The 13,364-nt window shown below is 46.1% G+C and overlaps 1 protein-coding gene across 1 annotated transcript; it reads left to right on the forward strand.

Moving 5' to 3' along the window:
• Nucleotides 1-11,725: 11,725 nt before the first annotated feature.
• On the forward strand, nt 11,726-13,352 carry LOC129147408 (gap junction alpha-3 protein-like). Its single transcript, XM_054709384.1, has 3 exons — nt 11,726-11,746; nt 12,614-12,730; nt 12,918-13,352. The coding sequence occupies exons 1-3, from the start codon at nt 11,726-11,728 to the stop codon at nt 13,350-13,352; spliced, it is 573 nt and encodes a 190-aa protein (XP_054565359.1).
• The last annotated feature ends 12 nt before the right edge of the window (nt 13,353-13,364 follow it).

Consider the following 13,364-nt stretch of genomic DNA (forward strand, 5'->3'; position numbering starts at 1 on the left):
CACTGAGCCATGCTGGCCGGCTACAATGTATAATCTTTATGTCTTCTATTTATCATTATTTTCTGTTATATTCTCCCTTCACTTCTGACTAAATTTTTAAATTATCATCCCCCCCCTCACTAGTTTGAAAAATATACATTCTATTTCTAGTATTTTAAAAATTACACTTTAATCTTAAATGTATCATTTTCTCAATCCTTCCTAGTAAGATAAAGATCTTAATTCTGAACATTCATTCTCATCTTCTACATTGCTGTTTGATTCCTTATTATTTTATTTTACATTTTTAGTAATCAATATTTATTTAGATTTACTAATTTATTTATTTATTTATTATTCCTTCTTACATTTCACTCCTTTCTTCTGGATTTATCTTCCTTGTTACTAAAGTAATCCTTAAATAGTTCTTTCAGCAAATTTCTATAAGTAATAAACTTTCTAAATCTTTGTATGCCTGAAAACCATTTATTTCACCCTTACTTTTGTATGTAAAGTATAGCTAGAAATAAAATTCTTGATTGACAGTTATTTCTCTCAGCACTTTGATAATATTATGTTATTGTCTTCTGTGGAAACTTCATCAATAATGAGAAATCCATTATTCTGATTACTGTTCCTATATAGGTAGTCTGTTCTTTTTAGTAGCCCTTAAGATTTTCTACTTATCTTTGATGCTCTGCAATGCCACAGGATGTGTTAAGTATGGACTTTGTTTTTTTAATTATATTCAGGCCATATACTTCATTAGTTGGCAAACATATTTCTCTTCAGTTCAGGAAACTTCTTCACCACTACCTGTTTTTGTACTGCCTCTCTCTTCCACTCTTGTTATTTTTCCCCCTCTGAACTTCTATTTGGAGCTTCTCATTCTATACATCATGTCTTTTATTCTCTTATTTTCTATCTTCTTATATCACATTTTAAATTATTTTTTCTTCCACTTAATGAAATCACTCTAAAGCAGGATCTAGTTAATTGTTTAATCAATGTATTAAATTCTGTTTTAAAAATCCAAGTGTCTACAAGTGTTTAATTTCTAGAATTTCTATTTGATTGTTTTACAAACCTATCTTCCCTCCCATATGATCTTACTTATCATATAGATGCTTATTTCTTCCTTTATGTTTGAACACTTTAAACATATTTATCTTAAGTTAGTTTTTACATTTTATGAATTGAAACATTTTTCATATTGTCCTTTTATCTGTAAATCTTGGGTTATAAGTTTTCAAATTCATTGCGTCTGCCATCTCTCTCTATCACAAACTTTGCTTCTTTATTTGTTTCTTCAGGCAGCAGGTCTTGCTCATTCTCCAGGCTCTGGAGGAATTCTTCTAGGGGCTTTTTTGTTCCTCTATGCTAGTACTCCATGAGTTTCACTACTTCCAGACAATTTTTGCTAATTTCTTGGGTTCTCAAACAGCAAGTCTAGCGCTGTGATTAGCACTGTGTTAGAGTTCTGATTTTTCCACCCACAGACTCCAGGCAGACACTGAGCTCTCTTGCTCTGCCCCATAGCCCAATAGTGCAGCTTTTCTAGAACCTGTTTTATCTACAAGGCAGCCTATTTGTTCTTGGCTTTGAGCAGGAAATCTGGTCCGAGATCATTGGCCTGCGGTCACATCTCCCATCCCCAGAGGGGCATTAAATTCCTGATTCTGATACCCTGAAGGACTCTGGGCTTCCGTTTGTGATAAATGAGGTCTGAGTGTGTTCTGCGACTCATCACGAGGGACCTATCAGGAGTGTTAAAAAGTCTTTTTATTGGAATAGTACATACTTGTAGGAAAGTGCACAGATCAAGAGTGAACGGTCTTATATGTTTTTATAAGTGCACGTACTTGTATAACGGATTAAGATATAGAACGTACTGGCAGCCCCTGCAGGAGCTTCCTCGCAGCCTCGTCTCTGAAAGGTACCTACTATTCCAGTTTCTAGCAGCATTAGATTCATTTTGGCCATATTGTGCTTTATATACTGTACATGGAATCAGGTGGTATGCTTTCTTCAGCGTCTGGCTTCTTTCTTTCATCATTTTGTTTGTGAGATTCTCCCAGGTCACTGTGTGTATGTGTAGTTCGTTCATTCTCATTGCTGCATGGCCTTCTATTCTTTGATAATATCATCGATTTTTAGTTCATTCTTGTGTGGATAGACACTTAGGTAGTTCCCACTTTGGAGCTATTAAAAATAGTATTGTTACAAACGTATATATCCTTTTGGTTATGCTATATAAGCATTTTGAGGGGAATATACCCAGGGGAGGAATTGCGTGGTCATCCGTATGCTCAGTGTCAGCAGACATTGTCCAAGCATTTTCCAAAGCAGTCCTAGTTTACACCCCCACCGACAGCGTGGAGCCCTTTGCATGTCCATGGACGTCTATTAGAGGATCCAGAGCAGTGCTTGTCCCTCAGCTACATGAGCTTGAGAATTATTACTGTTCTTTTCCAAGGAGAATAAATCAAGATGGATGCCATGTCTCTTGATTCGTGTCTTCTATACTTCATGATACATAACAACCAAGTATTTAAAAATCACTGACGTTTTTTTAAAGTTTTTACCATGCGCCAGGTGCTGTTCTAAGGGGCCATGTCACCCTCACTACAACCCTCTGAGGCAGATATTATTATTGTTTCAGGTGAGGCAGCTGCAACCCAGGCAGATGAAACAACTGGCCCAGGGCCCCAAAGGCCAAAGCACCCGCCTGACTCGGAAGCCTGGCTCTTCACGCTGCCCTGCAAATCCGCTCCTGGATTCCTGTTCCGGAGTGTTAGCGCAGCCTTTTTCAAAAACCTCTTTTGCAGCCTTCCGAAAGATCTAAAAGACACAGCCACGTATTACTGGAAATGCCTGCCTGTTGAAATCTGTGCCTTTGTATTCGTGGATAAAAACAAGTGAGCAGCCACCTTGAAGAAGCCTGCTCCCAAAAGCCTTGCTTCTGCTGGGAGTGCCGGGAGTCACACTGGCTCAGTGCTGGCACATAGTGGCATCTCAGTAACACTGGCTGAGCTGAATTAAAGAAAAATTCACATTTGTACGGTTGACCGGGGGATGTTTGGAGCAGCAGCTCCTGGCCTCTCATCTCAGTCCACCAGGGGGCACACGTCTGTCCCTAGAGCACCCTGATTCCTAGTCTCCCAAAACCAGTTCCGCGGGGACAGTTCCGTGGGTCCCAGGGGAGGGAGGGGCTCTGCCGGAAAATTCTGTATTTAGAAAAATGATACAAGAGAATCGGGGTTTGTAGGGTGTGGCCTAAGAACAACAAAATCAACCAAATCATAATCTCCTCGAGTTCGTGGTTAAAATGAAGGCTCCAGCCCTAACTGGTTTGGCTCAGTGGATAGAGCGTCAGCCTGTGGACTGAAGGGTCCCAGGTTCGATTCCGGTCAAGGGCATGTACCTTGGTTGCGGGCACATCCCCAGTAGGGGGTGTGCAGGAGGCAGCTGATCAATGTTTCTCTCTCATCGATGTTTCTTTTTTTTTTTTTTTTAAATATATTTTATTGATTTTTAACAGAGAGGAAGGGAGAGGGATAGAGAGCTAGAAACATCGATGAGAGAGAAACATCGACCAGCTGCCTCCTGCACACCCCCCACCGGGGATGTGCCCGCAACCAATGTACATGCCCTTGACCGGAATCGAACCTGGGACCCTTCAGTCCGCAGACCGATGCTCTATCCACTGAGCCAAACCGGTTTTGGCTCTCATCAATGTTTCTAACTCTCTATCCCTCTCCCTTCCTCTCTGTAAAAAATCAATAAAATATATTTAAAAAGAAGAAGGCTCCAAGCTTGCTCACCCCAGACCTACAGAATCAGGCTTTTGGAGGATAGGACCTGGGGACTGCATGTTAAACAAAGTTGCAAGGTGATTTTTTTTATGCACATGACTCTGCAATAAGACTACCTGTATTCAAATATTGACTTTTTCACGTTAACTGGGTGACCTTGAGCAAGTCAATCAGCCTAAGACTCAATGTAACCATAATATGGGATCATAAAAACACACCTAACTCTTAGAGCTGCCATCAGCAATAAATGAAAAGCTAACATTAAGTTCATTTTTTACCATATTGTACTTTATACACATGGAATCCATGTGGAGAGTTTAGCATACTGCCTGGCGGTATCTTAGCGCTTATAAAGCTTAGATTATTATTATTATTATTATTATTATTATTATTATTATTAAATAATCTTAGGAGGCTAGTGTGATGAGGGGCCAAAAGTACAATGTATGAGAACTGGAAGAAGATTAGGAAATATAATTCCAGTCTAGGCTTTGCTACCCTCACCAGCTGTGTGTCCTTAGACAAGTCACTTAACTTCTCTGAGCCTCAGTTTCTACACATCTAAAATGAGAGAGTGGGACTAACTGGTGTGTGAGATCCCTTTCAATGTTGGTGTTTTATGAAAACTTTACAGGGTTTGAAGATCCTCCTAAACATACACACACACACACACACACACACACACACACACACACTACCTCTACAGCCCTGTGTGATTCTTATGTGGTTCCTCCAGTCCCTGGGTGACCGTGTGGCATACTTTTACATTGCTAATTCTCTTCTCTGCGTATGGTGAAGAGGACAGGGCCCATGTCTTCTTTATCCCAGGCAGGGCCTCAGAGCCTGGCGTACTGCCCACCACATGGTTCCTGTGCAATAAATACCATTTATATTGGAAAAGTAGAAATATAAAGTGTGACACAAACGTGAGGAATTAGGATAATTTTTATTCCTAGTTGCTCTGCGGAGAGGGAAGAGGGTTAGGCCAGGCGTGGCAGGAGGAGCCTGGAGACCTGAGGTGGACGTGCTGGAGAGCTGGGTGTAGGGCACGGGTAGAAGGAAGAACAGGCCGGAGTGGGAAGCTTACAATGTGGTTGGCCTACCAGGCTCCTCCTGCAGCTGACCTCCTTCTTGTGGCGGTGGTTGTTGATTTGGTTTTCTGTGGGAAGCAGAAAGGAGGTCAGCGTCCAGCACAGTAACCTGCACGTGGTAGACCTTCCGATATTTAACTGGGAATCAGGGCATGTGAGAGCTGGAAGGAAACAGGCTGGAGGCGGCCCTCTCATTTTCACAACAAAGCAGGAAACTGAGGCAGGAAGGCAGTCCCTTGCTAAGACGACACGTTTGGTTGCAGTGGAGAGGGGAATGTGGGTCTGTGAGCTTCCCCACAAGGCCCCTGTTTCCTCGGACACTTTTAGGTGAACAGTGAACAATGAGTGCACACACCTGAGACTGTTTCTGAACTTGTGGTCATGTCTTCACGGGTCTTCTGGTCTGTCCAACTCTGTATGTCCAGCTGCCTCCTGCATGCCTCCGCCTGGATGTCCCCGGGCATTTGAAATGCAGGAGGCAGCTGGACACAGAGTTGGACAGAGGTTAGCAAACTGTCAGTGTGTGTGTGTGTGTGTGTGTGTGTGTGTGTGTGTGTGTGTGTGCATGTACAGACTTGGAATGTGCACTTCTGGTCCTGCCTGACACCCCCCCTCATCCCACTAGGGTCAGACTGCTGGCACCTGCTGACATCTACTTTCTACCTAATTCAGTTCTGGGCGGATGGGGGGGGGGGATCCTGGTTTCCCAGCATCCCTCAGACAGGAAGGAAGATGCAGAAACACTGGGCAGTGCTTCTGAGCTTGGCCTGGGGAGCCCATTGCCAGGCGGGCCAAGGACCTGTAGTCTGGTCTTTTGGTCCTTGGGAGTAACCTCCTTTCTAGCCAACTTCCTGTGCCTTCATGGTGAAACCAGTTCACACCAACGTTCCATCACATCTGCACCTGGGGAGGTACCTGTCTAACTTGCTCGTAGACAGAATTTCTCAACGCTGGTGAGTGGGCGCCTGAGTGACATTGACCAGCCAACTAGTGAGTCTTCGTGGGGCATCTGGACAGGATGGCGGGTGGTTGCTACACGGCCGGCTAACCAAAACTGATGTAGTTGGAGTCAGAAAACTGGGTGAGAACCAGGCTCTACACCTACAGGTTGTGTCGTCTTTGGGACAAGGCTCTTTGAGAACCGGGCTCCTCGTATGTAAATGGGGATAATAAGAACTGCCTCAAGATTTTTCTGAGAATTAAATAAGTAACATAGATATAGCACTTAACAGAGTGCCTAGCCCATAAGTACTCAACATTTATTATTATTATTATTGTTATTATTACTATTACTACTACTACTACTGCTAAGCCCTGCAAGGCTATAACATCTCTACCCCCAAGGATAGAGAAATTTGGAAAAAGAATAATCATTATAGTAAGTTTATATATAATTATTGATATAAAAGTTTTGAAATATTACCCAATTTTTTCCTTACTGATATCTTAAAAAAACAGCACACACGTATTTTTATTGATTTCAGAGAGGAAGGGAGAGGGAGAGAGAATAGAAACATCAATGATGAGAGAGAATCACTGATTGGCTGCCTCCTGTATGCCCCACTGGGGATCGAGCCTGCAACCCAGGCATGTGCCCTTGACCAGAATTAAAATCAGGACCCTTCAGTTCTCAGGCTAATGCCCTATCTGCTGAGCATTAGGATTACAAACTGGCTAGGGTCTTACTGATATATTTTTAAAAATATATTTTTATTGATTTCAGAGAGGAAGGGAGAGAGAGAGAGAGAAAGAGAAACATTAATGATGAGAGAGAATTATAGACCGGCTGCCTCCTGCACACCCACCCTACTGGGGATGAAGCCCACAACCCAGTCATGTTCCCTGACTGGAAATCAAATCGTGACCTCCTGGTTCATAGGTCGAAGCTCAACCACTGACCTACACCAGCTGGTCATCCTTACTGATATCTTTATTTTTTAAATATATTTTTATTGATTTCAGAGAGGAAGGGACAGAGAGAGAGAGAGATGGAAACATCAATGATGAGAGAGAATCATCAATCCGCTGCCTTCTACATGCCTCCCACTGGGGACCAAGCCCGCAACCGGGCATGTGCCCTCGACTGGAATTGAACCCAGGACCCTCAGTCCGCAGGCTGACGCTCTATCCACTGAGCCAAACCAGCCAGGGCCTTACTGATATCTTAACACCTCATCCCCAGCACCGCCCCCTTTTCAAGGAGCTGGGTTGTCTGGTGCTCATTGCCTCAGGAGATAATGTCTCAGCAATAGAGTTGCTTTCTGGCCTACCTCTCCAGACACCTAACCTTGGGGGGAATGGCGAGGCCTCTGAACATAGACTGAATATTCGAAGCAAGTTTCACGGTGAAAGCTGGGCGGGATAAATCTGAGAGGAGTGGAGAATCCCTCCAGAAACTAGAGAAGCTTCCTCCAGGCTGAGGGAGAGGAGCAGAGGGGAAGAGATGACTGTGGAGGCAGCCATGAGTGTATTGGAGCTGGAGCAGGGGCAGCTGAAAGGGGATGGCGGCATAGGGAGGTGGCAGATGGGAACTCAGCCCTCAGACCTGGGAGTTCTGGGCCCTCAGACCTGGCGTGGGTGTATCAAAGAAAGCCAACAGACGAGAAATAAAGGACATCTCAGCAGTAACCCCTATGCAGGTCAATGGCCCAGCTATACCAACCAGGGGACAATGACATAGAGGGCTGAGTGCTTTACCTTTGCCTTGGGACCCCTTGAAAAAAATCCTGGTGTTTGCAAAGGAAGGGGATTAAGCTGAGTTGCAGTTTAGCACACATATAACGTTCCCATCTGTATCTTAGACCGTCCAGTAGAGGAGAGTCATTCCTGCTATGCTCATGTCAAGTACTTTATAGCTTATGACAGGAAGCTGTGGCGTTGGAGCCACTAGGCTTGGGCTTGAACTTCAGCTGAGTGACCTAGCCTCTCCACAGGAGATCAGGTGGGTCTTCGAAGTGGGAGAAGTGTGGCTGAGGGAAATTGGACAGCACCCTCCACCCTAAACAGGAGGCTACTAACCCAGTCGTAGGAGGCTACAATCCCAACAGCGATTGTCCCTGGGATGGAGGGCTAAATCACTAAGAACTGGGCTAGATCGCCCTCGCTGGTTTGGCTCCGTGGATAGAGTGTCAGCCTGCAGAATCGAAGGGTCCCGGGTTCAATTCCGGTCAAGGGCGCATACTTTGGTTGTTGGCTCCTCCCCAGCCCAGTCCCTGGTCAGGGGCGTGCAGGAGGCAACCAATCGATGTGTTTCTCTCACACATCAATATTTTTCTGTCTTTCCCTCTCTCTTCTACTCTCCCTAAAAATCAATGGAAAAATATCCTCGGGTTAGGATTACAAAAATTAAAAAAAAAAAATGTGCTGGATCACCCAATTTTTTTCAAAAGAAGCCAGAAATGTGGATTTTTATGTGATTCTCTTGCCTTAAAAAACTGGCAACAAATCAAGACATTTTTGAAAACACAGTGTTAGCCAAACAAAACACATTTATGTGCAGAATGCAGCCTGCCGGCTTCCATTCATGAGCTCTGCCTTCACATGTGCCTCATGGGCTGTACTGTTGGGGACCCAGTGAGTCGGGCCAGGATGAGAGTGAGGGGAGTGAGGCAAGCCTCAGGCACAAAATTTAAGGGATGCAAAAAAAACACCTCAATAATGAAGATAAATAATACTTTAATGCAATTATTTTTTAAAATTAAAACTAATGCAAAAAACACCTCATGTTGACCAAAATAACAATGTCTCCTATAAAGACAAAATCAGTAACCACATGCCACATGGTTCCAGGCCAGAGTGAAGCCGGAGGCAAGAGGAAAAGCCCATAAAATGATTTGGGACTAAAAGAGCTTGAGGACCCTTCCATCCAGTGCCACTCTCTGGCCCAGTGTCCCAGGGCTCGGGGAGGGCGAGAATCCTCTAAAACTTGGGGCTGGAAATCTTTCCAGGACTCTGCAAGGTCCTTGCTACGTGGCCTTGCCTGGCTGCCTGGAGCATCACAATGTCACAGGACCTGGGGTGGGATTTCTAGCCAGTCATAGCATTTCACTGACCCCTTTTGTAGTTTTTTCCCTTTTGGAGCCTAGAATCTGAAGTTCAACTCTTTCATCCCCTGCCTCCGAGCAGAAAAACAAAATTGCTCAGCCTAGACCAGGGGTTCCAATGGGGGTGACTTTGTTCCCCAGGTACATTTGGCAATAGAGAGGTTTTTGATGGAAGTGACTTGGGGGTGGGGGTGCTGTTGACATCTGGCGAATAGAGGCCAGAGATGCTGCCAAACCTTCTACAATGCGCAGGACAGTCCCTTATAATGTGGATTATCCTGTCTAAAATGTCAGTGAGCTGAGGCTGAAGCTGAGGTTCAGAAACCCTGGCCAGCACAGAGAAATCTCTGTCCCATTTTCAACGTTCTCCAGAGAGACTATGTTCTCTCCACAGCCTTAAAGCCCCAACAACCAGAAACATCTAACCTCATTCACTCATATTGTTATTTTAGAATGCCCCCCCCCCCACCCCCTTGCTCTTTAGCCTTCAAGGGAGATAGAAAATAAGTTTCTCAATCCCCACACTCTTCTTGGGCTAGCTGCCATTTTCCCCTCATCATTTCTTTTTCTTTTTTTAAAAATATATTTTTATTGATTTTTTTACAGAGAGGAAGGGAGAGGGATAGAGAGCCAGAAACATCAATGAGAGAGAAACATCGATCAGCTGCCTCCTGCACACCCCCTACTGGGCATGTGCCCACAACCAAGGTACATGCCCTTGACCAGAATCGAACCTGGGACCCTTCAGTCCGCAGGCCGATGCTCTGTCCACTGAGTCAAACCAGTTAGGGCTCTCGTTCATCATTTCTATGCCTTGGTGATTCCCCCGGCCCCGCTCCCTTCTCAGGCCTGGGACTCAGAGCAAGAGGAGGAGGGACTCAGTTCTGGTTTCTGGGATTTGAGAAAGAGCTGAGCCTCTGCTCTGTGGAGCGGTAGGCTAGGGGGCTGGGAGATGAGGTTTAGAGTCGGTTGGGGGCCAAGGACTGACAAGGATGAGTGGGGAGCCCACCTGATGGTTAATAAATATTTGAACAATGGGAGACAGGTAGTTTCCTTTTGCTATTGACTCCTGTCTTTGCTTGGCAAGAAGAGAAGCAAGTTCTCACAGGCCTCCATCTCCCAGGTGCCTCCCCCGACCGAGGAGGCAGACATAGCATGCCCGTTCTGTGGTAGCTCCTACTTCCTGGGGAAGTTTGAATAGTCAGACTGGGAGTTTTCAGTATCTTCTTTCATTTATTGATGCGCACCTACCAGGTGTCAAAAGCTAGGCAAGGGTGTTTAACCTCCTCTGGTTACCTAAATTTTGTGTGTGTGGCAAAATATATAGTATACAATTTACTATTTTGATAGTTTTTTACGTTTACACAATTTAGTGGCGTATATTCACAACATTGTGCAATGATGACCACTATCCATTTCCAGAATGTTTTCTTCATCTCCAGCAGAAACTCCATAACCCATTAAACAATTACCCCAGGCCTCCCTTCCCCTATTCTGTAAATAAGTGGAAATGACAGTCAGTATGTACAACAGACAATGCAGGAAGCAGGAGACCTCCACGAGGGTGGCCAGTGCTTTCTGAAATGGGGTCAGGAAAATTTCTTAGAGAAGGTGCTGCTTGAGCTGAATGTTGGGAGATAAATAAGATAAGAATTAGCTGGAAGGACCGTGGGGCTGGAGAGGCAGGGGGAGCCGTGTGAGTAGCTGCTCAGGAGTATGGAACTGCCTGGAATGTAGGACTTTCAGGAATTTTGAGTGCTAAAGAGCAAGGGGCCAGATCAGGGAGGGTCTTATATGTCATCTCTGGGAGTTTGACTTTATCCTGAAGGCAACTGGTAGCCATTGGGGGGGGGGGGGGGGGGTTTAAGCTGGGAAAGGAATGACCAAATATGCATTTTTAGGGGTGCAGCCATTGAGGGAGGCAGACCAGAGGAGCAAAACTGGAGGCAGGGCGACTTGCTAGGATTGTAATAATCCTGTGAGAGAAGATAAAGGGCTGGACCAAGGCTACGCCACGGACTGATGAGAAGGCAGTGGCTGTGAGGGATGTTAGGAGGTAGCACTGAGCGGACTCAGTCAGCAATTAGAAGCGGGGAAGAAGTGAAAGGGAAGAACTATGGGTCACCATCAGGATTCTGACTTGGCGCTACTCACCGAGAGAGGAAGAGGAGCAGGTGTGGGGGAAAGATAATAATACCTAACATTAATGAAGCACTTTACTGTGTGCCAAGCGCTTTTCTAAATCCTTCACCTATGTTAACTCAGATAACCCTTATAACGTGATGGGGTAAATAGCGTTATTGTCTCCATTGCCCAGACGAAGAAAAAGAAGCAGAGAGAGGTTAAGCAACTTGCTCAAGGTCACACAGCTCTGGGCATCTAAGTCTACGCTTGTGCTTGTAGTCATTACGCCACTCCTTCTGGAGGAATAAATTTAATGTAGACATGCTGAGCTGGAGATGCCTGTGGCCACCTAAGGGACCACATCCTCTAGGATCAGCAAGAGGTGGGCGACATTGTGAGGAACACTGAATGTTTCCATCTTGGAGAGTGCAAGGACAGCACATCGACTGAAATGGGGCAGCCACTTAGATAAGAATCAAGAGAGCTTGGCTTTTTGAAAGTTAAGGGGAGGAACGGGGTCCCGTGGCGGCTCCCGCATTCTGTTTAGGAGCCGAGTAGGAAAGGCAATCAGTCAGCAGTGAGGCTGGGTCCTGTCTTGACCCCAAGCTTGCACAGTAAGCACACGGTTGCTGCTATACTTAGATTGTATGTGCATTTGGGAGACAGAAGGAGGATGCTGGTGGAGATAAAGGGTGTGAGTGACCCCCCCTCCCCCAAACTATGCCTTGGAAATGTTTTCTGCAATTCCCAGAATCAGAAGCTGCAGAAATGAAAAGTAAGAGGAGATATTTGCCATGTGAGGCCTTAAAGAGCACCCACTGGGAAAGCATGGGGCTGTAAGTCCTTCTCTTCCAAATCCTGGCATGGTGACCAAAAGTCATATGTCACCTTGGAACCTGGAGGAAAGACAGTCTAAGCCAGGGGTCGGCAAACTCATTAGTCAACAGAGCCAACTATCAACAGGACAACGATTGAAATTTCTTTTGAGGGCCAAATTTTTTAAACTTAAACTTCTTCTAACGCCACTTCTTCAAAATAGACTCGCCCAGGCCGTGGTATTTTGTGGAAGAGCCACACTCAAGGGGCCAAAGAGCCACAGTTTGCCGACCACGGGTCAAAGCATGAATAGTCTGCTGTGGCATCTTGGGGAAAAGATGCCTGGTGCTAGGGAGGTCTGAAAAAAGTGCCCAGGACAGTTGGAAGCTTCGAAAGCCCATTTAGTTAGGAACATGTCGGCGGAAGCCTAATTGCAGCTCGAGTGTGCAGACTGTCTTGGTTAATCTGGGATTGCACGGGGGCTCCTTCTGAGAGTTGCTGCTTCTGTCCTTTATTCTTCCTCATCCTTTTTTCTGCCAGATTGTTCCTCGTGTCCTTGTCAGGTAGCGAGTGGTGCGCCTGCCTGGGTGGCAGGCACAGATGGAACTGGGGCGCTTGCTATGGGCCAGAAATAGTGATGCAAATCATCTAGCTGCCGAGGCTTTACATTTTCACCCCCTTTCCCTTCCTACGCCCACCCCCACCTTGATTCCTGCCTTAAGGCTTGTGATTTCTGTGTCCACAGAAGAGTGCCTGGTCATTCCTGGGCGGGCTCCTGGCCCAAGTGCAGAACCCTGCCACCGTGGTGGGCAAGGTGCAGCTCACTGTCCCCCTGGTTTTCCGCATTCTGCTGGTCACCCTGGTGGGAGATGCAGTCTACGGGCTGAGCGGTCCAAGTTCACCTGCAACACCCTGCCAGCCTGGCTGCACAAATGTCTGCTCTGACCGCTTCTCCCCGGTCTCCCACGTCTCCCACTTCCGCTTCTGTTATTTCCAGATTATGCTGGTGGCCATGCCCTCTGTCTTCTCTCTTCTATGTCCTGCACCAGATCGCAAGGGAACAAAGAGTAGCTGTGGAGAGGGAGTACCTGCTGGGCAGATTGCAAAAGCTGGCATCTCGGGGAGCCCTGCAGAGACCTAGCCTGAGGTGCCTGGGGTCTTCTCAGTTCTTAAAGGGACAGCTTCTGGTGGGAGAGAGAATTCTCCCCAAAGGCCTGGGGGCTGTAGACAGGAAGCCCAGCCTACGGTCGCACAGGGGCTTGGCCATCTACATTGCCCACGTGGTGCTACGGGCCTTTATGGAGCTGGCCTTCCTGGTGGGGCAATACTATCTGTTTGGGTTTGATGTTCCATACTTGTTTCACCACCACTCCTACCCCTGTCCCACTAGTACCAACTGCTTCGTGTCCAGGGCCACAGAGAAAATGATCTTCCTGGACTTCATGTTCGGGGTGGGGGTGAGCTGCTTCCTCCTAAAGACCTAGTCAGTCTGTCTT

This window comes from Eptesicus fuscus, chromosome 20 (assembly GCF_027574615.1).
Source record: "Eptesicus fuscus isolate TK198812 chromosome 20, DD_ASM_mEF_20220401, whole genome shotgun sequence".
Lineage (NCBI taxonomy): Eukaryota > Metazoa > Chordata > Mammalia > Chiroptera > Vespertilionidae > Eptesicus > Eptesicus fuscus.